This window comes from Canis aureus, chromosome 18 (genome assembly GCF_053574225.1).
Source record: "Canis aureus isolate CA01 chromosome 18, VMU_Caureus_v.1.0, whole genome shotgun sequence".
NCBI lineage: Eukaryota > Metazoa > Chordata > Mammalia > Carnivora > Canidae > Canis > Canis aureus.
In genome coordinates, this window is record NC_135628.1 from 22704136 (window position 1) to 22728244 (window position 24109).

At 42.0% G+C, this 24109-nt stretch overlaps 1 protein-coding gene across 2 annotated transcripts in view; it reads left to right on the top strand.

Annotated features, from left to right (window-relative positions):
- The window catches only part of OSBPL3 (oxysterol binding protein like 3), a 136641-nt gene extending 128679 nt beyond the window's left edge, over nt 1-7962 (top strand). For both annotated transcript variants that reach the window (XM_077856491.1, XM_077856492.1), the window contains 2 exons: nt 61-183; nt 3841-7962. In XM_077856491.1, the coding sequence (XP_077712617.1) occupies nt 61-183; nt 3841-3937 (220 nt within the window). In that variant the 3' untranslated portion in view covers nt 3938-7962. The remainder of the gene's footprint in view (nt 1-60; nt 184-3840) is intronic.
- The last annotated feature ends 16147 nt before the right edge of the window (nt 7963-24109 follow it).

The following is a 24109-nucleotide window of genomic DNA, read 5'->3' on the forward strand; positions in this document are numbered from 1 at the left end:
TCGTGATTACAATATTTTCTTGGAATTTGTGTTGTATTATTTTCCCCTTTAATGCCCCAGGTTCCTTGAAGAAGGGAATATAGAAGAAGCTGAAATACAAAAGCAGAGGATTGAGCAGCTGCAGCGAGAGAGGCGGCGGGTCTTGGAAGAAAACAGCGTGGAGCACCAGCCACGGTTTTTCAGGTGCATGCACGTCACGTGGGTCCTGGATTGGCAGGGACTGATGACTCCTGAGGCTTTGGTTCACAGGGACCGAGAGGGAGGGGGCGTCTCCTCCTCATATGCGAGCGTTCTGGGGGTCTCTCCTGCTTCAGAGTGCCAAAACCTCTCCTCTGGAACATGGAACTTGCAAGTGATCTAATGCTTGATTCATTCCAAAGCACTGCAGTTTGGACTTGGAACATTTACCATTAATTTTAGTTTAAAATAAATTTTTTTTGAAGATTTATTTATTTATTTATTCGACAGGGAGAGAAAGAGAGAGGGCACAAGCAGAGGGAGCAGCAGGCAGAGGGAGAGTGAGAAGCATACTCCCTGCTGAGCAGGGAGCTGGACGTGGGGCTGGATCCCAGGACCCTGAGATCATGACCTGAGCAGATGCTTAACTGATTGAGCCACCCAGGTGCCTCTCTTATTAATTTTAAAATAACTTGCCATTAAAGGTGTTGTTAAAAATCGACTTAACCATTTAGAAGGAGCATCACAGATCATCAGCCCTTCACCCCTTCTTTTATATTAACTGAGAAGAAACAGAGACCCGGGGAACATAGGTGATCTATGGAAGGCCCAAGTCAGATGTCCTGGACCAGGGCTTGGCCCTCCTGCCTGTAAGCCAGGGCTCTGTATGGTTTTAGAGGCTTTTTTTGTTTGTTCATTAAAATAAATAAATTAAAAAAAAATCAACATTAAACCAGGCCCATATAGAAGAGCAGCAGATTCTTGCCCTACCCATTCCACCCCAGGCATACTTTCAGGGCAGCCTGGGTTTTGTTGTTTCAAGGGGTTTTTTGTTGTCACTGTGTTTTAGTGGACAACAGGAATTAGCTACTAATCTAGCAGCAGCAGCAGCAGCAATAAGGTGTGTGTTCCAAAATGGCAAAATAGCAACAAGTAATGTTTTATCTCTAAAATATAATGCTTTTTTTCCCCTGGAACCAATGTGAATTTTTTCAGATCCCTTCTGATCATTTCCACAAACTCAGGTTACAAGCAAATAAAGATTATTCAACTGCCCAGAGTTTCATCCCAAAATATTCATGACTCTGTTTAAATACTTTAAAAACAAGACACTTTAAACATTTTTTTTTCTTTTTTTTTTTTTTTAAACGGCAAGAGATAGAGGCGTTGGTTAAGTGTCTGCCTCTGGCTCAGATCATGATCCTGCGGTCCTGGGATCAAGCCCTGCATCGGGCTGCCCACTCAGCAGAGAACCTGCTTTTCCCCCTCCCTCTGCACTCCCACTCCTCCCTTGTGCTCTCTGCTCTCTTTCTCAAATAAATAAATAAAATCTTAAAAAAAAAAAAAGGCGAGAGATAAATGGATGGATTAACAGATTGATCCGTTGATTTACTGATCAATTGGTAGATATACACATATACCCTTAAGTAGGTCAGTTCTTTTTTTTCTTTCATAAATCATCTAGTGTCATTTTTGAACAAGGAAATCTACATTTATAAAGATGTTCATTGCAGTATTTTTTAGGATCATTAAAACTTGTGGGTAACCAAGCTATCTCAAGAACTAGGTAGGGAGATTCATCAATTCAACCTAATGTGAAAGCATCAAAAATAACTTCACAAAGTCTGTGGAACTCTATGGGAAATGAATTAATATTTAAATGCAAAATATAAAACCTTATTTAGGCTGTTGTTGCAACCACCTAGAATGGAATGGCAAAGGACTGAACACAGTCGCAGTCAGGTGGCCACGGCTCCTTTTCCTCGTGATTGTCTGTGAAATTATCAGAGTATTGGATGCAGCAAATAAAGAGCTGGAGAAAAGGCAAAGAATCCTCAGGAGTAGTGGTCCTGGCAAAGAGGTGACAGAGAGGCCTGTAGGAACAAAGAAAGCATCAGCAGGAATTTCAAGTAGAAACTAGAATTGGGACAGAGTGAGGCTCCTTGTGTCATAGTAAAGTATCTGAAATGCAGACTGGTTCATTTTAGACACATCTCTTTATTAGAAGAGGGAAACAAGCATGACAAAAATCTGTGTTCCTGAGAGCATGGGAAAGCAGGCACTCTCCACTTTTGCTTCTAAAACATGAAATATGAGACAAAATTACAAATGCACATATTCTTTGACATAGCAGTTCTACTTACAGGATTTTTTTTAAAGATTTTATTTATATATTCATGAGAGACAGAGAGAGAGAGGCAGAGACCTAGGCAGATAGAGAAGCAGGCTCCCCGCAGGGAGCCCTATGTGAGACTCAATCCTGGGCCAAAGGCAGGTGCTCAACCGCTGAGCCACCCAGGCATCCCTACTTAACAAGAATTTTTTTTTTTAATTTTTAATGTAACTGTTCTCACTCATATAAAATTACATACTGTTAAATGTCTATCACATTAGTAACATATGTTTGTGATAGCTAGAGATTAAAAATAACCTCCTTAAGCCTCACTGGTGAGGTACCTGTTGAATTGTGGTCCCTTTCTCCAGTGGAATATCATGCAATTCTTTAAAAAGAAATTAGGATTCCCTATTGCCAGAGTCACCAAACTCTTCCTATAAAAGACAAATGGTAAATATTGTTAGCTTTGTGGGCCGTGAGGTCTTAGTAGTAATTACCCAGGCCCACTGGGCAGCATAAAAGCAGCCAAACACAATAGCTAAATGAAGGGGCGTGGTCATATTCCAATAAAAAGGTAGTAAGATTAAAGGAGATCTAGCTATAAATAAGCCACAGAGATGAAAAACACAGCATAGGTAATATAGTCATTAATATTGTAATAATGTATGGTAACCACTGATAGAATGACATGCATAGAATTGTTGAATCAATATGTTGTACGCCTAAAACTAATATAACACTGTATGTTAATTATACTTCAATTAAAAAAAAACAATATTACAAATATAGGCAGACGGCTGGATGTGGCCCTTGGGCTATAGTTTGTTGACTCTATTGTGACAATGGAAAATGATCTCCAGTAGATATTGTTATGCCAAAAATTCAAAGGGTAGGACACCATACGGTGCTGTCATTGTGTAAAAAATAGGAGAGACCGTGTATGTATATGTACGCATGTTCACACGTGCATGAAATTTCTCTGAACGAGTGAAGCTTGTAAGATCATTGCCTCTGAAGAAAAAGGACTGGGAGTCTGGGAGATAAGAATAGAAAGAAAACTTTTAGCTATCCACTCTTTTGTAGCTTTTGAATTTTTAACTATTTATCATATTATCTACTCAAAGAAAGTAAACCAAGGCTATTGTCTCCTGACTCCTATGTCTTCCAATTCCTTTTGCTTTAAACGTGAACTTGTAACTTGGTATCAACCACCTGGTTGATTTGCAGCTTTTACATAGTCACACCCAAGGTGGTGGCCATCTTTCCAGCCATGTTTTGTATATGACAGACTCTTCCCTTATCCATGCTTCTCTCAGAAGCACCCTTTTTCACAGCCTCTGAGTTTGAGAAGGCAAAGCTAGGAGTAACAAAGCCTGGTTTCCAGGCTTCCTGTTCCCTCACAATTCCCTTAGGAGACTGTCAGGGCTATCGTAAGCCTATGAGAAAGACAGCCAGGCCCAGGGTTGGGGAAAAAGAAAGGAGATAAAGAGAGAGACAATATGACAATATTCTCAATAGCCTTCAAGAAATTATTTTCTCTTTCACAGGAAATCCAGTGATGACTCCTGGGTGAGCAATGGCACCTATTTAGAACTTAGAAAAGATCTTGGTTTTTCCAAACTGGACCATCCTGTCTTGTGGTGAAGAAGGAAAGAAGAATGATGCACCCTTAGACTTCTCCTGTGTTTGCTTTCCAAAGCCACAAACCTGTGTCTATGTATTTAGGAGAAATTATCTAGAATGATCACCTGTGCTTAGCTTAGCATTGTAAGTATTTATGTATTTTCTTCAGTAGGTTTCTTTACAATTTCAAATGCTATCATGATTGTTTATATGAATGTAGAACACCTTGATATTTCATTTTATATATAAACTATTTAATAAAAATGAAAGATTGAATGTTAATGTGTGGGTTAAAAAAAAAGCAGCTTTAACACTAATTTTCCAAAGGTTAGGAAAATTCAAATTAAATTTATGCCTTATAAAATTGTGTTGGAGAAAAAAATTTATCTCTCCCAGGTGCATTAAGAAATAAGAATACGCAGGGTTACTCACTCGTGCGTAAGCTACCCAAGTTTAATTTGGTAGCTCAGATATCTTTTTGCCTCCGACAGCTCTTGAATTGCTCATACAGAACAATTCTGCTGGTGCTGGAGTCTGAAGAATGTTTGCATTTGCATTTTGGTGGTTGGGAGGATGGCATAAGATTAGTGGAATGTATGTTTTTATATCAGATAGATGTGGCACCTTCCTGAAGAGGAGGAAGCATTTGAGCTCATCCCTCCCTAGAGTTTTATTGCCTTATGTGCAAAATTGTACCCTGTTACTCAGAGAAATTGTCATTAATCTGACAAATTCCCATTAATTAAATGCTAGAGTGGCATCCCAGAGATCCAGTAGGAGATTCTCCTTCGTGAGAACTGAATTCTTGACAAGTTAACTTTTTTGCTTCCCACTCCCCCACCCCCACCCCCAGCACTAGGTTCCCCACCCTTTACTCTAGCTCTGTTGAATGTGGAATGTTCCAGTTTAGCATAAAACATACAGTACATTCCACACTGCAGTTTGACTTTCTAAAGGTTTAGCAAAATAACTGATTATTTTAAATAACAAGATTTTCTTAAATACTGTTTTGGTATTTTCTACCTCTTAATAACACCGTAATTTAGATCTTGAATAAAAAGTTTGACCATCTGCCTTATAGACAAATGTAGAGAATTCATGTCCTTCCTTTGTGTTGTGTTCTGATAACGCTTTGTTTTATCTCTTCCCTATACTTTCTTCTTACTCATTTCACTCTTTTGTGAGCTTTGCAGCAGTCTTGAGTAATACAGATTATAACTACTGAAAGGGGAAACTTTGTCTTTTTAAATATGTTACTTTAAAGTACAAAAACACAATTTATGCAGCAGTCGAAGTGTGTTATCAAAGCAATGCCATCCTCTGCCCAGGTTACATTAAAACCAAAGCCTGATTTTTAAGCCTTTTGATCTCATGTCCATAACAATCCTGTGGAATATCAAGTATAATGGTGTAGTAAAAAGATTTCTCCAGAAAACACTTACAGATACTTAAATAATTCCAGAGCGTATAGAATTCTATGAATGAAAAGTAGAATAAGTAAAGGGAAAAGAGAACACATGATTTTTTTTAGTGTTTCACTCCAAATAACCAAGTAGTCGGACAGCATTTCATTTTCAAAATGGAGTTAGCAGCCTTTTGGAATCTGCAAGTGAGTAGCATTTTTAAGACAATAAATGGCTCATTAAATATTACATCCATTCCTTCCATATCAAGAAGTCAAGATGAGTACAATGTGAATATCATTTCCATTTCTAAGCAGTTTAAATGACACAGTCCAATTCTTTGGTATGTGCTTTGTTCTTTTCTTTTTCTTTCTTCTTCTTTTTTTTTTTTTTTTTTTTTGTTCTTTTCTTTTCAAGCATGTATCCAAATTCTCCACAGACAGGAAAAGCAGGCTGTAGATTTAAGGATGCTCAAGGGGAAAACAAATCTAGTTTTCACATTGTGAAGGAAAATGTAGACTCTTAGCGATATTGACTATTAAATGGGCCTCCTCCAGAGGCTGGCTAAAAAAAAAAAAAGACAAAAAACAAAGAAACAAACCAAAAAAACCCACAACACAAGCAAGACGTGCAGCCTGAATGGATGTAGCTTTGTTATACAGTATTTGGAAAATTTAAAAAATTGTCCCACTGCGGTTATCTCACTTGACCTTATGTTTTATTTTGGAATCACAAGGACAAATGGACCAAATACCACCTTCGTAGTCATCTTATTTGAGATGGAAGTGGGGATAAATTAGAATATGATATGGGACTGTATGCAGACTTAAAAAGCTACTAGTGAGTACCAGCCCTATGAAGGGCTTTTCTGAAATGTAAACAGCTTAGGGATGCATCCTGTTAGAGTCTCAAAACTACCTGGAGGGGAAATGCTTCTTTTTCCTTTCAGTCCCTATTCTCAAAAGCACCCTCCCATCTAATTTGTAGTTCAAGGGCATTTTATATTTTTGGGACAAAGAAAACAGAAACATGGTAGCATTATTTGGGATGAAGGGAGATAGAATTTAACTTTCTGGATTTTGAAAATCCCAGTGAAATAATTGCATTCACCGCACTATCTGAGATACATGTTTTAACCTCCATTTTATTCCTGATTATTCTATCCCGAATTTATGGTGAATTATAGATAGATAGATAGATAGATAGATAGATAGATAGATAGATAGATATACTTGGAAATGGGACTCTGTGCAGTCAACCATGTTGTACTTCAGATGTGGCCGTGGCCACTATCGATCACCCCAAGTTGCAGGAGAAGCCAGCAGTGTCCCATGGAGCCAGGCAGCAAGTCACTTCCCTCTGCAGGGCCCAGAGCAGAGGCTGGGATCACCCTGAGTCAAATGTCATAATCAAAATCACAGTGCAGCTCTCCATGCGGTTCACCTCCCAGAAGGCAGGCTGTTTCTTTTTCTTTCTTTCTTTCTTTCTTTCTTTCTTTTTTTTTTTTTTTTTTGATTTTATTTATTCGTGAGAGAGAGAGAGAGAGGCAGAAACACAGGCAGAGGGAGAAGCAGGCCCTATGCAGGGAGCCCGACGTGAGACTCGATCCCTGGTCTCCAGGATCTTGCCCTGGGCCAAAGACAGATGCTCAACCGCTGCGCCATCCAGGTGGCCCTGGTTCTGATACAAACTAAGCAGACAGAGTTCACTTTAGGACAAGAGTCCAGGTCTCTATCAAGTCCCTAGAGTGCCCGGATAGCCCAGGATCTTTGTGTGCTTCCTGTGGGAGTCTCTGGAAGAGAAAAAACATACAAGTTAAAAAAAGTTCTTAATGTTTACTTCATTTGAGCTGCTGCTTTTCTCATATTCTACTTTTAATTTATTTCCAGTAAATCACTTGCTTGGGCTTCGAGAGGACTCTCCCTCCTCTTGTATTTTCCAGATTTATGATGAATGGTCTTATTCTGCTATTAACCGTGTCAATCTGAGAAGAAAAATAACCAAGTTTTTATTTGGCTCTTGAACCTTGTAGCAGGCCTCCTACATATTCAACGAGTTATATTATGCCCTCAAGCTATCATGGAATATCCTCAGACCTCTTAGTTATGGGTAGGAGCAATAAAGTTGTTCTTATGATGTTTGGGAATAATAGTTTCAGTGCATTGGCAATATTTATTTGAATGTCTTTAATTTTGATATTAACATTGGCATAAATCTATTTTTGCTACCAGATGATAGCTATTTTCATGCACTCAGCTTCCTTCTGCATTGTAAGAATCTGTTACTTGGTGTTAGTCGTTATTTTTCTGTGTTGGAAATATGTATCACAGAAGTATCTGTAAATCATGACAGAAAATGGAAACCATTTTCTGAGACTTTTGTTTTGAGTTACACAATGATAAGAAGTTGCTAATTTATTTTATTCATGATTTTATCTTCCTCCATTACCTTCAGAGGATACTTTTTTTTTTTTTTTTAAACAGGATATCTGTAAATCTTCTCTCTGGCTGTGTATAAGATTATTTTCTGTTTAAATCCCACCCCTCCACCCATACCCCATTCTCCCCCAAAAGCTCCTACTAATTTGTTTATCCTCCTCATGTAGCTAGTTGACAGTGAATAAACAACTTGGAAAAAGGGTCACCCTTGTCTTTGTTTTTGCTGGTTAATGAGTTTTAGTGGCTGCTGAAGCGGACAAAGCAAGAGTCTAAGCTGGGCTCTTTTGAAGAAACACGCCTGGTTATCTAAAGCGATAGAGATTTGAAATAAGAACACCCTGGGATATAAACTAAGAGTTTAAAGTTGCCATACTACAAATGTAGATCCCCCAGCCCTTTGGAGGAGGGACCTGAGGCAGCTGGAGTCCCAGATGCCTCCCAAGGAGTGCCCTATGTTTACCCCAGCATACAATGGAAATTGATGTTCTGTCTGCCCTAACATGAGAAAGGAAATGCTAACTGCTCATACCCATGTAATGGCCCTTATGAATGACTGACTCATCGCCTCCTCCCCTATGCAAGTTGTGTCCTCTGCAATGCCAGGAACATCCTTAGCTTTCACCAAAGACCCGTCTGATTCATTGACATATTTATCGTGTTACATAAGACACTGGATCGTAGAATTATGTGCATCAACTCACATCTCTGTATCCCTAAAAACACTTAGACACCAAAAACAATTTATGAAACTTGATTGGATCCTGGCTTAAAAGAAAAGAAAAATAAGCTATAAAAGACATTGTGAGGATAATCACTGAAATCTGCATGGAAACATAATGAAATTCTTGCTAATTTTCAAATTTGTGTTGTTGATATTGCCTGTTGATCTGAATCAAATCTGCCATCAGAGAAGGACCATTTTCCAACATTATCCAAAATAATGGGTGATGAACACTAAAGGAAATCTTTTTTTTTTTTTTTTTTTTTTACTAAAGGAAATCTTAACAAGCAACCTCAATATTTCAACATGTTGGCCAATGCTGAAATAGGTCTTAAAACATCCTATGGTGTCAACTTTGAGGAGGCAATAAAGTTTGAAGGTATGGGTTCCAGGCCTTGGTTTACAAACTTGGTCATACTATTTCCTTAGTCATGCCAACAGAATACTATCACTGACATGATTCATGGCCGTCAGTTATCTGCAAATCAGGACCTCACTGTCTTTCTCTACACCCTCACAGGACAGCACTGTCCTCCTCCACACCTTTGTCACCTCTTATCATGCACTTATTCGTTGGAGACCCTGCAGGAAACCAAATCTAACTCTGGTCATTCTAGAGAGTGAGTAAAGGGGTTACTTGTGGGGCTTCTAGCAAATTGAAGGCATAGTAGCAACAGCAGGAAGTTGTTACCACCACTCTGAAGCAGCTGGAGCTTCAAAGAAGGGAAGTGCCATCAGGAGCTGTAGTGGAGGGTCTCTGCTAGAAAACCCAGCCCAGAGTAAGGAAGCTTAGCCCAATCTCTGTCTCCTCTGGCCTCTATCCTACTTGGTGGTGGAATCCAAGTCAGGCCAGAACCTGCAGCACTGTTCTTAGACCTTAGCCCTGCGGCAGTGGGGAGGGCCACGGCAAACAGAGCAGACACCTGGATCTTATATGGATGGGAGGAATTCCTGTCTGGGCTCTCAGAGGAATCTGCAGTAAGTAATAGACTTAAGAACTTTTAATTTTTTTTTATTTTTTGAGAGAATAGAATTTGTTAAATTATTTTGGCTCCCAGTTATTTTACCAAGGATGAATTATGATTAACTGTGCTTTCTAAAAAAACAAACAAACAAAAAAACAAAAAAAAACCACAACAAAACAAAACTGGTTCTCTGTAACATTATGGTTGTCAAATTTTTGATGAGCTAAAAGCAGCCTCTCTTCTTTATTAACTACCATAACTTATACCAGACTAGGAAGGACATAGCAACATCAGCAGGGATTCTCAAATTTGGATAATGTGCTAGTAGTAATTATACACACACACACACACACACACACTTCCCAGACAGCTGCACATATTCTGTTCACCAGCACTTGCTCACCACTGAGCTGCGACACCACCTTCTGATTGTATGATCGTTCTAGGTCTTTAAAAGTAGCGTGTTGGTCTTTCTTTTCACAAAATGCTGTGTATTGCTTTTGTACCACGTTGGAAATGTAAAGATAAGGGCCTTGTCACCTCTTTCTCCTGTGACACCTCATGGGTACTCTAAAAGGGGCTTGCCCCCAGGGAGCAGTCCGCAGCTGCTGTGATAGATTATTTGAAACACATGTGCCCAGCCAGGAATGGCCCCAGGCCCTGGGAATACACAGTCCTCCACCTTGAGGAGCTTCCAGTCTGGTGGGAAGTCAGTAGGTCAAGACAGAGGACGCCCAAGTGACAAGGGGAGAGGTGACGGGGTCTCCTCAGACGTGCGCTGAGAGGAGGGACAGACCTCTGGCAGTGAAGAGAACAAGAGGACCTGGCAACCCAGAAGGCCGGGGTGGGAAGGAGGTACCACATCTGACTCCCAGTCCCTCTCCATGCCAGTTGAGTCACAACGCTGCTTCCCAACTAACATCACAGTGAAGTTTTTGATGTGTCACAAGACCTGGGATTTCCTCAGCCTGGAGCCATGAGACAAAGGGTGGGGGGTGTTGGCAGGCAGCTGCCAGGTGCCTCTGTGGACTGAAGAATACCAAGGAAGTCACACCAGGACCTCACTCTTCCTCCTTCGCTGCTGGATCACATAAGCCACCACCTCCAGGCTTTCCCCCACCCCATACATCCGAACACAGTCCTAGGGAAAGTGAGGCCAAGCCTGAGAAATCTGAAGGGTTGATGATCTTTCCAGAAGTGACTCAACATTACCAGAACAGCATCTGAATTATCTGAATAGACTAATGTTTTTTATTTTAATCTTTCATTGTGGTAAAATATACATAAAAAATTACCATTTTAGCCATTTTTAAGTGTATAGTTCTGTGGCATTGAGTAAATTCACATTATTGTGGGACCATCACCAATACCCATCTCCCGAACTTTTTCATTGTCTCATACTGAAAATCTGTTCCCATCTAGACTAGGGTTGGTTGTTTTTTTTTAAATTTTATTTATTTACTCATGAGACAGAGAGAGGCAGGAGGCAGAGACATAAGCAGAGGGAGAAGTAGGCTCTGTGCAGGGAGCCCGATGCTGGACTCGATCCTGGGGTCCTGGGATCATGACCTGAGGCAAAGGCAGGTGCTCAACCTGAGCCACCCAGGTGTCCTGCATTTAGATAAGTTTTAAACAAAATTGGATTTTGAGTTAATTTTTTCTTGCTAATCAATAGGTGAAGGGCTCATGAGGAAGACCAGGTCAGTTACCGACAAGATGGAAGCACTAGATCTTCCTGACTTGTAAGTTACAGCGTGGGTCACAGCGTGGGTCACCCTGCTGTGGAAGTCTCACAACAGCACCACTTAGGTAATCCCCATTTAACAGATGAATTCACTGAGGACCAGAAGTTAAGCCACTTGACCCAACTCTCACAACTAGTTGATAGCTCTATGGGGACATTCTGCTGACCTGTCCGAATCCAACTTCTTCTGATACAGAATGAGGTGCAATGTGACCGCGACTCCCTTGTCCCTTCCAAATGTTAAGAACTCCAAAGGTCTCATCAGGTCTTTGAAGCTGACATAAGCAGTTCAAGGATGGGAAAGAACCATGGGATGGGACTTGGGAAACCGAATTCTAGTTAGCGGTGAGACCTTGGGTAAGTCATTTACCCTCTACAAATCTCCCATTTAGGCCCAACAGCAAATTGGAGCTAAACTGGGACAAGTTATCCTTAAGTTTCTCTCTATGTTACCACTTTGTGATGTCAAGAATAGGTGGGAATGTTCTTTGGCCATTCAACAAGTATTCATGAGCACCAAGCATGTGCCAGACACAGTCCCTACCCTTATCTACACATTGCAGCTTAGAGTCTAGTGGGCAGAGGGTGGGGGCGGAGACAAGAGCACAGAAACAGACAAATGTGTGGAGACAGATATGCAAGGATGGTGGGAAGGCAAAACTGGAGGAGGCTGTTATTTCATGTTACACAGAATGGTGAGGGAGGGTTTCACTGGTCCAGGACTTGAGAGTGGTGCAGAGGAAAAGCGGGAGAACATTTGAAGTCCTGGGAACAGCAAATACAAGCCTGATGCAAAGTTGTGTCTGGTGCAGTTGGAGGAATGACCAGGAGGCCAGTGTGAGTGGAGCCTGGGAGTGGGTGAGCAGTGTGGGGGAGGATAGTAAGTCAAAATGAGGGCCAGGAGGTATTTGGGATCAGAGGGCTTTGGTTTTTACTCCGAGTGAAATGAAAAGTCATAAAGGGTTTTGAGCAGAGGAATGACATGATTTGACTTATGATCTGGCTGCCTGGGGGAGCCTAGGAGGCACGGGCAAAACCGGGGAGCCCAGTCCAGAGAGAGAGGTGGCGGTGGTGGTGGTTTGGACCAGGGCAGAAGCAGTGGAGGTAGAGAGAAGCCATAAGAAACTGGACATATTTTGAGAGTGGAATCAGTAAGATTGGCTGATGAATCAGATTTGGGGTGTGAGGAGAGGGGTCAAGGACAAGTCCAAGTTCTGTGGCCCAATCTCCTAGAAGGACGGAGTTGCCATGGGCTGAGATAAGGAGCACTATGGACAGAGCAGACTCGGGTGCGCTGGTGAAAAAATGAGGTGGTGATTCTTTCCCAGAGGGCCTCTTAAGAAGGCAGCTGGATGTGTGTGTGCAGTAAAGGGTAGTGCAGCTGGCTTGGCTTATTCAAACCCTGCACATGTAAGCAAGGAGAAGGCTGGCGCTTGACCATCTCCTGGGAGATACCCTCCGAGCCTTCGGAATATCCCTCCTGACAAGAGTGGCTTTGTAGACCTGGGACCTTGGCCCATGCCATCGTTTATGCTAAAAATGTGTCTTACAGCGGAGACTTTGGATAACCCCATATCAGTTTGACATCTGCACAGGTCAGAGACTAGGTCACTATGGTCAGCCACATGGGTGCCCCGTGCTCCTGCGACCCAGCCTGGAGACCAAGCCTGCCCTGGCTGACAGCACTCTGAATATGCTGTCACACCATGTTGTTGGGATTTCTCCTGTGGGAAACCAGGGTGGTTTGGACTCCACCATCGCCCTCATCCCCACGCTCATGGGGACCGAGGCCTGCCCAGCCTTCCCAGCCCTCCCGTGCTGTTCCTTTTCCTAGCCCCACTGTCCATGCCGCAGGGGGGCCCTTGTCGGTTCCTGCCTGGCGCACAGGGCCCCCGGCGCGGTCACAACCCCTTCCCACTCATCCTCTAGGCGGCAAACATAGAGATCTTTCTAGACTCTCATCATATTCTTAATCTCTTTGTAATCTTGCTGTGCGCAGGGCACCGCAGCATGGTGCGTGTGTAACACAGAGGTCACAAGCCCAGCCTGGGATCAGAGAGACCAGGGTTTGAAACCCGGCTCTGCTGTGCTCTGTGTGCCCTTTCTCGGTTCTAATCCCCAGGGCTGCTGTGAGGATCGCTGCTCACTCTGGGTTAGCCACTAGTTCCAGGCTCCTTCAGCATCCGCACTTTCCCTAAGAGGAGTTCGAGACCCAGGTGAGGTAGCTAGCTCACAGTCCAGCCTCAGGCTTGACGAAGTCAGGCTGCAGGTGCTCTTAGCCCCAAAGCCTGCAGTTCTCAGAAAGTGGTCTGGGCACCGCTGCGGGCCCTCAAGACCCATCCGAGGGATGTGTGAGGTCCCATGTTTTCACAATAATATCAATACACCATTTGCCTTTCTCGCTCTCATGGTCTCACGAGTGTACTGTGGACTTTTCCAGAAGCTACAAGCCATGAGAATGCAGCAGCAGGTCGATGCAGAAGCAGTTACGCTATGTCCAGCTGTCTGCCTTTAAGCCAGACATTCAGTGATGTTTGCAAAAACGTAAAGCAATGCTCTTCTTCTCTCTGTTTTTTTTTTTTTTTTTTTTTTTTTTTTTTTTTTTTTTTTGGAAAACTGTAGTTCTATTTCACCAAAAGTATGCTTTTCGATTAACATACGATGGAGTTGTTGTTGATTTTTTTTTAAAGATTTTATTTATTCATTCATGAGAGACACACACAGAGAGGCAGAGACACAGGCAGAGGGAGAAGCAGGCTCCATGCAGGGAGCCTGACGTGGGACTCCATCCCAGGACCCCAGGATCACACCCTGGGCAGAAGGAGGCACTAAACTGCTGAGCCACCAGGGCTGCCCTGGTGATATTTTAAATAAATTCTTGTTTCCCAATTCCTCAGTTTGAATTTCTAATACAGTGAACATCAAAAGATATTCCCTGCATAAATGTAAGCTCTCTGAGGATCTCTGTAAGTTTTAAGAAAATAAAGATTTTCTTGAGAGCATGTAGTTTTTAAGAGCATATTTGGTCTTGGGGCACCTGGGTGGCTCAGTCAGTGGTTGAGCATCTGCCTTTGGCTCAGGACATCATCCTGGAGTCCTGGGATCGAGTCCCACATCAGGCTCTCTGCATGGAGCCTGCTTCTTCCTCTGCCTGTGTCTCTGCCTCTCTGTGTGTGTCTCTCATGAATAAATAAATAAAATCTTTGTGTTTGGGTTTGTTTTTTTTTAAGAGCTTATTTGGTCTTGAGACCAAATAGTGTGAGAAGTAGAGCACTAACGCTGTGCAGACTGGATGTTATCACTTACTCTAGTGTCTAACAGAGGATGAGGACACAACAAATGGTTGTGTTTACTGTTTTATAAGGCTGCGCACACGAGTCATGAATTTACTGGCCTCTGACTTGCCTGAGCCTTCTCATCACTCTTCTATCCTATTACGCTGAGCTACACGCAAGCTTGGATCCCCACGCCTTTGCACACTTCATGCCACACCTACCAAACTCATACCTTCTCCCCTACCGGCCTCGACTCAGGCACCTGCACCTTTTAGAAGACTGTTCTGTGTTAGATGCTCCTGCTCGAACCCCCTGTCCAGGCTCTTCCCACTGAACCATACTCACCTTGACTTCGGCAGAAAATGGATGCAAGGAGGATCATGGGCCAGGCCAGTGTTTCCCAAAATATGGCCTAGAGCCCCGGCTTCCAGGTCACTGAGGCACAAGTTAATATGTAGATTCCTGCCCCCGTCTACAGCCTACTGAGTCAGCCCCTCATAGGGCCTGAGAATATGATTTTTTTAACTCAGTAAATTTTATTGTATGCAAATTATATCTCCATAAAGCTGTTCAGAAAAATATGAATTTATTCAGCGCTACAGTCCTTAGTATGTTCTTGGAACAGCCACCAATCAATAGTACAGGAGGTACTGCTTGTAAGCCAGCCGTAGGTTTTCTTCTAATTTAATGGGCTAGTAATAAGCTTAGATGTTGAAGGAAGTTGGTTTTCCTTTATTCTGTAGTGTTTAGGGTTATATTCTAGCCAAGATTATGATTTTTGAAAAGAAAGTCTTATGTTGATTTGGTGGTTCTTACGCACACCAAAGTCTGAGAACTGCTCTTCCAGATACTTGTAGGTTCCAGAAGAGCCACTCTACCATCCATGGGACAAAGATGACTAAGAATTATATTACGAGAGAGGAAATATAGCTTAGAAGGAATATTGGCCACCTATGGAAAATTCACAAAAGGAGATTTGGATCTATTGGGATGAGGGTCAGGGAGGATTTCACAGATGTGACACTTGAGTTGGCTTGAATGGGCATTTTTATGCAGTGAAGGGCAGCAAGGGTGTCTAGGCAAGGAAAATATCGTATACAACAGCAAAGAAGCAAGGAAGTGTGTGGCACAGACATAGAAGGGCACAAAACCATCTGGCATCCTTTGCTTTGATGTTATGCCCAACCAAGAAACTTTCTGGATATTAATTGGGCTATTTAGCTATTCTCTACTGGATAGTAAACGTGAGTTTTTCAGCCATTGGAGTGACATTTTGTGCACACTGCATTGCAAATCATTAAACTGATATCCCAACTTATAAACTGACCTTTAATGTATCAATACTTCAGAAAATGTCGGGTGGCCACATTATGTTTCTAACCCTAACACTAAGGCCTTCAGTGTGATTCCACAGGACATAACCAACCCCCAGGAGAGTGACCAGAAGAATCAGCTGAACTTCAGACCTCCTGCATCAGACATTATAGATTGTTTCCCAAAGTCACCTGTTCATCCTCTTTCTTACTTACTAACAGAACATTGGTCTTTTTGGATATGGATAGTCTGTGTTTGAAAGGAGGCCAAGCCCATCCCTGGCCCCAGCATCTTTTTAAAAAAATATTTTGTTTAAATTCAATTTTCCAACATATAGTATAAAACCCAGTGCTCATCTCATCATGTGTCCTCCTTAGTGCCCATCACCCAGGTACCCCCCACCCCGACCCACCCACTTCCCCTTCTGCAACCTTTTGTTTGTTTCCCAGAGTTAGGAGTCTCTCATGGTATGTCTTCCTCTCTAATTTTTCCCCACTCAGTTCCCCTCCTTTCCCTTATAATCCCTTTCACTATTTATTATATTTCACATATGAAGCAATATGATGATTGTCTTTCTCCATTTGACTTACTTCACTCAGCATGATACCCTCCAGTTCTTTTTTTTTTTTTTTTTTTATTTATGATAGTCACAGAGAGAGAGAGAGAGGCAGAGACACAGGCAGAGGGAGAAGCAGGCTCCATGCACCGGGAGCCCGATGTGAGATTCGATCCCGGGTCTCCAGGATCACGCCCTGGGCCAAAGGCAGGCGCCAAACCACTGCGCCACCCAGAGATCCCCGATACCCTCCAGTTCTATCCATGTCGAAGCAAATGGTGAGCATTCGTCCTTTCTGATGGCGGAGTAATATTCCATTGTATACATAGACCACATCTTTATCCGTTCATCTGTCGAAGGACATCATGGCTCCTTCCACAGTTTGGCTACTATGGTCATTGCTGCTATGAAGGTGTCCCGATGTTTCACTGTATCTGTATCTTTGGGGTAAATCCCCAGCAGTGCAATTGCTGGGTCGTAGGGCAGGTCTATTTTTCACTCTTTGAGGAACCTCCACACAGTTTTCCAGAGTGGCTGCACCAGTTCACTTTCCCACCAACAGTGCAGGAGGCTTCCCCTTTCTCCACATCCTCTCCAACATGTGTTGTTTCCTCTCTTGTTAATTTTCCCCATTCTCACTGGTGTGAGGTGGGATCTCATTGTGGTTTTGATATGTATTTCCCTGAGGGCAAGTGATGCAGAGCATTTTCTCATGTGCTTGTTGGCCATGTGTATGGTTTCTTTGGAGAAATGTCTATTCATGTCTTCTGCCCATTCCATGACTAGATTGTTTCTTGAGTGCTGAGTTTGATAAGTTCTTTATAGATCTTGGATACTAGCCCCTTATCTAACATGTCATTTACAAATATCTTCTCCCATTCTGTAGGTTGTCTTTTGGTTTTGTTGACTGTTTCCTTTGCTGTTTATCTTGAAAACAGAAGCTTTTTATCTTGATTAAGTCCCAATAGTCCATTTTTGCTTTTGTTTTCCTTGCCTTCATGGATGTATCTTGCAAGAAGTTGCTGTGGCCAAGTTCAAAAAGGGTGTTGCCTGTGTTCTTCTCTAGGATTTTGATGGATTCTTGTCTCACATTTAGATGTTTTGTCCATTTTGAGTTCATCTTTGTGTATGGTGTAAGAGAATGGTCCAGTTTCATTCTTCTGCATGTGGCTGTCCAATTTTCCCAGAACCATTTATTGAAGAGACTGTCCTTTTTCCAGTGGATAGTCTTTCCTGCTTTGTTGAATATTAGTTGACCATAGAGTTGAGGGTCCATTTCTGGATTCTCTGTTCTGTTCCATTGATCTATGGGTCTGTTTTTGTGCCAGTACCACACTGTCTTGATGACCACAGCTTTGTAATAGAGCTTGAAGTCAGGCATTGTGATGCTCCCGGCTTTGGTTTTCTTTTTCAACATTCTTCTGGCTGTTCAGAGTCTTTTCTGATTTCACACAAATCTTAAAATGATTTGTTCCAACTCTGTGAAGAAAGTCCATGGTACTTTGATAGGGATTGCGTCGAATGTGTAAATTGCCCTGGTTAGCATTGACATTTTCACAATATTTATTTTTCCAATCCATGAGCATGGAATGTTTTTCCATCTCTTTACATCTTCCTCAAGTTCTTTCAGAAGTGTTCTGTAGTTTTATTTAGAGTGTAGATCCTTTACCTCTTTGGTTAGGTTTATTCTTAGGTATCTTATGGTTTTGAGTGCAATCGTAAATGGGATCGATTCCTTAATTTCTCTTTCTTCAATCTCATTGTTAGTGCATAGAAATGCCACTGATTTCTGGGCATTGGTTTTGTATCCCGCCATGTTGCTGAACTGCTGAATCAGTTCTAGCAATCTTTGGCTCCAGCATCTTGTTCAGGATAAGCCTATATGGGAATTCTTCCTCCAGCCAGTGATCGATTTAGGAAGGGACATGAGATGTAGCTCTGGGCAGGGAGATGGGGTAGGGAGGATTTGCTGGCAGCTTTGGAAATGTTTCCAGTTTCACAAAGGGATAAAATAAGAACAAGTCCCCTTCCAGCCTTGGACTATGACTTGTGTGGATTGTTTCCACAATCATCCTGAAACCAGGAAAAGGCGAGCTTGAGGACAGTACCATGGGGCCAAGAGTGGCAGCAAGAAGCAGTAGACAGAGCTTAGGCTGTGGGTGATGTCACTGGGTCTCTGAATCAGCTCTCTTGAAACTGCCCTACTTCTGCATGTCTTGATATGTGATATGACAGATGTCCTTACTCATTAGGCCACTTTTAGCTGTTTTTTTTCCTCCAGCTGAGTGCACACACATGGCACCTTACCCACACAGATACAAACAAACACAACATACCATGTTGTCACATTTCCAACTTGAGAGATGTGACATTCCCTTTGTGTCACAGGGAATGGAGGAGCAGCCTTACTCCCAGGCTCTAGAAACTACAATATATTTGTGAAACTAGAAGATTATACAGCTTCCCACCCACTTCTGTCAGTAAGTTTCTCTCCTCAAGGAATAGTGAATTCCCCTCCTGGATGCTTCTCTGCTGCTCCACCTGCCATCCTGCACTTACCAATGACTTCTCACCTGACCACCTTTTCTCTCGCTCATGGCTTCGCTTGCTCAGTTTCTCCTGCCTAAATTCTCTCTGTATATCTTTCAGCTTCTGCAACTAAATATTTCCAGAGTTCAACTTTTCCAGAAAAAGGCCACACCCTGGTGCATAAGGCTGTCCTGTCAGGCCATGTCATCAGCTACTGATGGCACTATAAGTGACTAGACTTGGGTCATAGGCCAAGCTCTGCTCCACTCAGCTGGGGCCTCGGTAGCGGGTCGCACGGTACCAGTATGAGAACTTGTGCAGAAAACCACTTAGAAGAGGCTTGTGGACTACAGGCAGGCAATGTGAAGTATTATCTGCTCAGTATGATGGCAGTATGATGTAGACGTCCCTACTACATTTATTCTCCCCTTCATCCAAAATAATAGAAGTTTTGGTTGGGCCCATGGTTACCAGAAAATGTTTTCCAGAGTCTCACTAGGTGTGGCCATGTGACTGTATCCTGACTATAAATTTGTGAGCAGAGGGGGTACGTGCCAATTTCTAGGATGTGTCTATAAATGAAGGCCCCGTGGCCCCTGCATCCCTGCTGGCTGCACCCAGACATGATAATGAGGACTGGAGCAGTCGTTCTACCTTTCAAGGTGGAAACTGCATGTTGGCAAACCAACAAGGTCAGCGGACCCTGGAATCCAATACCCAGGGCTGCACACTTATCTTGATTTTCCCAGAACTTTCCTCGTTTTAGCACTGAAATTCCTGTAAACCAGGAACCTCCACAGTTCTGGACAAATGGGACAGTTGGCCACCCTACTCCACCGAGCTGCTACACCAGTCTGGACCACCTACTCAATACTTGTTTGAGAGAGAACCAAAAGCAAATGAAAAACAAAATGCTTTTCTCTTGACTAAGCCACTGCATTACGGGATTTCGCTGTCTACATCACGCTCTCCTGTCTCCTAACTAATACAGATACATTCGATCTAAAGATCCTTATTGACTTATTGACCACCTTTTCATTGTTGCTCTGCCGAAGGTCTAATGCTCCTTGGCTGGGCTCTCAGAACCCCTTGTTGGCCCATGTCTCATTCCAACCTCTCACTACCTAGTCTCCTAGGGAGACTGAGGCCTGATTGTCTTCTGGCTCTAAATTTGTCCATCTCATTCCCTATCTTAATGGATAGTGACTTTTTGAAACCTAGTTATTAGTCCATGCTGCCTCCTACATAAACACACACACATATACATATGCAATAACATGTATGCACATGCAAGCTTGCTCGCATGTGCATGTGCACACACACACGTCCTCCCTCTCTCTCTCTCTCCTTTCTTCTCTTGCTCTTTCTCTCAGCCTATTACCCATTTTTCATGCTCGGCCTTTCACAAGGCAGCTTTGTGGGGAACAGATGGGAAGCTCAAGTGGATTCAAGGGCAAAATGAATTTGTTTACTTTTTAAAATCATATAATACAAGTTCTTTGCAGAAAAATTAGAAAATGGAGTTTGGTTCCATAACCTGTTTTTTTAAGACAAAATAAATGCAAATAATAAATACAATTCATCAGGATTTAATCTTTTTTGACCCCACTCTCATATCAAAGGCACTCGAGCTACTCTGGTTACTTGGGAGTAAGAGGGGGAGTTATGCTTCATGGGAGCAGAGGCCTTCAGGCTCACAGACAAGTATGGACTTGGCTTTCTAGAAGCCACCTGCAAGGATGGCACCAACAGGAGCCAGTGACCTTCCGCTGTATCTCTAGGTTTTCCAGGAATGCCATAGTTTCAAGTATCCTATCTCCTGTCCCTAAGAGCCATCTAAAAAACCCAAACTTTGAGTGGTTGGATTCCTCAGCTACATTTCCTCCACTGCTTCTGCTCCCTGTGGTAACCCTAGGAGCGTAGGTTGGGCCATGTGTATTGTTTGAGTTCAGATAATATGCAGGGTCAGATTTTGATCCACCCATGGGTACAGCAGAGAAACTGCAGAGACCTTCCAGGGTGTCCAAATTCTGTTGATTGATTAAAATATTTTGTCCCTTTTTCATTTATTCTCAACTGTTCACCCTGTAGAGGGGGCTTAATATGTCATTTTCCAAAAAGCTTCTTTGGAATTTATATTCTTCCTGGTGGACATTTCTGCTCCTTTTTCTAATCATAAAAATAATTTATTACTTCTAGAAATAGAAAAAATTTAAATAATTATAAGCTACAAGGAAAGAATAAACTGAATATATAAAAATTTCCTGAATTTATATCACCCTGAGAAAATGCTGTTAAAATTTTGACATATAATTTTTTACTTTTTAGCACTAATTCTATTATATACATTTCTGTGTCACCCAAATAAATAAATTTGTGGTCTTTTAGGCAATTAAAGGACAAAATTTGCATCAGATTGGTTTGGGAAATAAATCATCTTTGGAGCAGGAGGTAGGAATAGTGACCTAAGAGATGGTAAAGTCAACCCACTAAGCTAACACAAAAGCTATGCATTTTCAGCGCCCATCTCATGGGTTCCTTCGTGCAATAGCAGTTTATATCTGTTCCAGAAAGCTTTAACTAAGGCAGTCCAACGCTTTACTTTTAATCAAAATTTTTAATGACGTAAAAGCAAATCTTGATTAAGTGGTGAAGACCTGGTCATCAAATGAAACCTAGGGTTTGCTTCAAAATAAAATGGTGGTAGCCAGAAAGGGGTGGGGGTGGAGAGAGAAGAAACAGAATTGTCCATTTGTTGGTAATAATTGGAGCTGGATGATGGATATGGGAAGTTTATTATACTATTATATCTTTGATAGATTTAACATTTTCCTTTTTTTTTTTTTTTTTAAGTGGGCTCTACAGCCAATGTGGGGCTTGAACTCACTCCTCAGAGATCAAGAGTCACATGCTCTACTGACTGAGCCAGCCAGGTACCCTGAGGTTTGACATTTTTCATAATAAAAAGTTAAATAACTTAAACTCAAGACCTGGCTCACAATGAGAGAGAAAATCCATCTTCCCATTTCTGAGACTTCTCTTTTCCCAGAAGCACCACCACCATGACCACCGTATTAGTCACATAGGATTAATCACCATGAGCAACATGGTCATTGCCCAGGAGCTCTCCCTTGCCACAGTGCATTCTTAGCAAAGATTCCAAGAGGAAGGTTGGGGCAAGTTGCTGGGGCAAGGAGGAGGGGGAAACAACCTTGCGCCAACTAGAATCACAGAATTCTAGTCGTTTTACAAATTGTTGATTTTGCATTCTAGACACTGGGATTTTTAGGCAGATTATTTAATCTCTGAGCTTCAGCTTCCAAGTTGATGAAATGAAGACAACTACCCTAACTTTGCAGCCCAGAAATAAATAAAATAACATTAAAAATGCTCTATCAGGATGTCTGACAACAGTAGATGGTCATTATTCATGCCCTTCCCTTCTTCTGAATTATTAAGAAAGCTGTGAGAAGGTCTTTGCCTTCCTAGACTTAAAACAGAGGCAGGAAGATAGTGTGTCCATATAATATTGTGTAACAGGATGAGACAGCAATTCCAGCAAAACTGGCATTGGAATTCCTCTTAAGAGGAGAACTGTCTTCGTCGGGAAAATTAATTTGAATAAACACTATGACACTCCAAGATTATGGTTTGGCAGAAGACAAACCATAGAGATGGCAAAATGCCAAGGCCACCCATTGCATCATTTCTAGTTGCTTGTTTTGTTTTCTTGTAAGCTCTATTTCCCTGAGCATTTAGTCACATCTTCCACACACATATGCCACTTGGGGGTGGCATTTGGATAAATGAAAGACAGGGACCTGATTCCATAGCTGGATCATCTCCAAAGACAGGAGGGACTAGGTAAGCATAGGTGAGTTTGCAGAGCCAGGATCTCAAAGCCAGACATGAGAGTGAGATTGAAATCCTGGGAAATGCATGAAATCTTTGGGGAGGGCCTGGTTCTGGTTTGAGGTTTCCAGGTGAAATATGCATTATTTAAAAAGTTAAGCAAGTGACTATGATCTGTTTTTGGGGAAGTGGCAAATGAGTGATGCAACCAGGAAATGACTTGGAGAGAGAGGGCATCCTTGGTGGAGTCATGGGACAGACAGTGCCTGGAGCCCCTCATTAAGATCGCTACAAGACAAGAGTCTCTCAGAAAGACCGTCTCTCACCCTCTTAAAGAAAGTAGCATGATTTGTTTATAAACTAGACCCCACATACTTTCCAAAGAGATTTGTACATCTAAGAGACACACATCTATGTAAACACGGGAAAATGAAAAGATAAAAAGAGATCAGAAACCGTAAGAAAAAGCAAGGAGATGATTGTCCTGGGAACAAGAGAAGATGTGGCTGTGGCATTTGAGTCTTCTGGTAACCCCAGGGAGTAAGAGTCACAGAGCTTTCCACAACCGACAAAGGGAGTTATACCAACTCAGAAGGAACATACTAGATTTTAAGAAGAGTTCCTTCTAAGAGATGTTTCCATCTGCATATAGGTAAGCTCCCTGGCTCTGTAAAACCCAAGGGCTCATGCCATCACTATTTCAGAAGGAACAGAAAGGCCACTAGAGACTTTAACATATATATATATAATTCTTTTTAGAGAGAGGGAGAAAGAGAGAGTGGGGAAGTGGAGGTGGGTAGAGGGAGTAGATAGAGGAGGAGAGAGAATCTTAAGCAGGCTCCATGCCCAGTGTGGAGTCCCAGTGTAGGCCTGGATCTCAAAACCCTGAGATCATGACCTGAGCTGAAGTCAGGAGTTGGACAGTTAACTAACTGAGCCACCCAGGCGTCCCTATGACTATTAGTTTTAAAAATTCTTTAGTTCTGCATAATATATCTGAAGCTGAGAATCTCCATAAATCATATGAAAACAAGAACAGATTACAAATCTGTAAATGGAAGAACAATGTGAATTGCCATCAAAGATGAACACAAAGTGAATTAGTCATAAACTATATTAAAATGAAGGCCACGGATATATGGATTTAAGATTGGCACTAAAATGTGAAAGAATAAGAATAGTACTTTATCTTAAGTTATCAAACTTAATTTTTTTTCCATATGCTTCAGATACTGGCTATATGAGTTGAGATGTCTAAGTCATAAAACAGAATTATAGTCCGAGTGATTTAAACAGTGGTATAAAACTAAACACTGTGTTCATTTATACCCAAGAACTTATAAGTGCCTGAAAGGAATTGTGCTTATACAGAAAATAAGATGGAAAAAAATGTTTT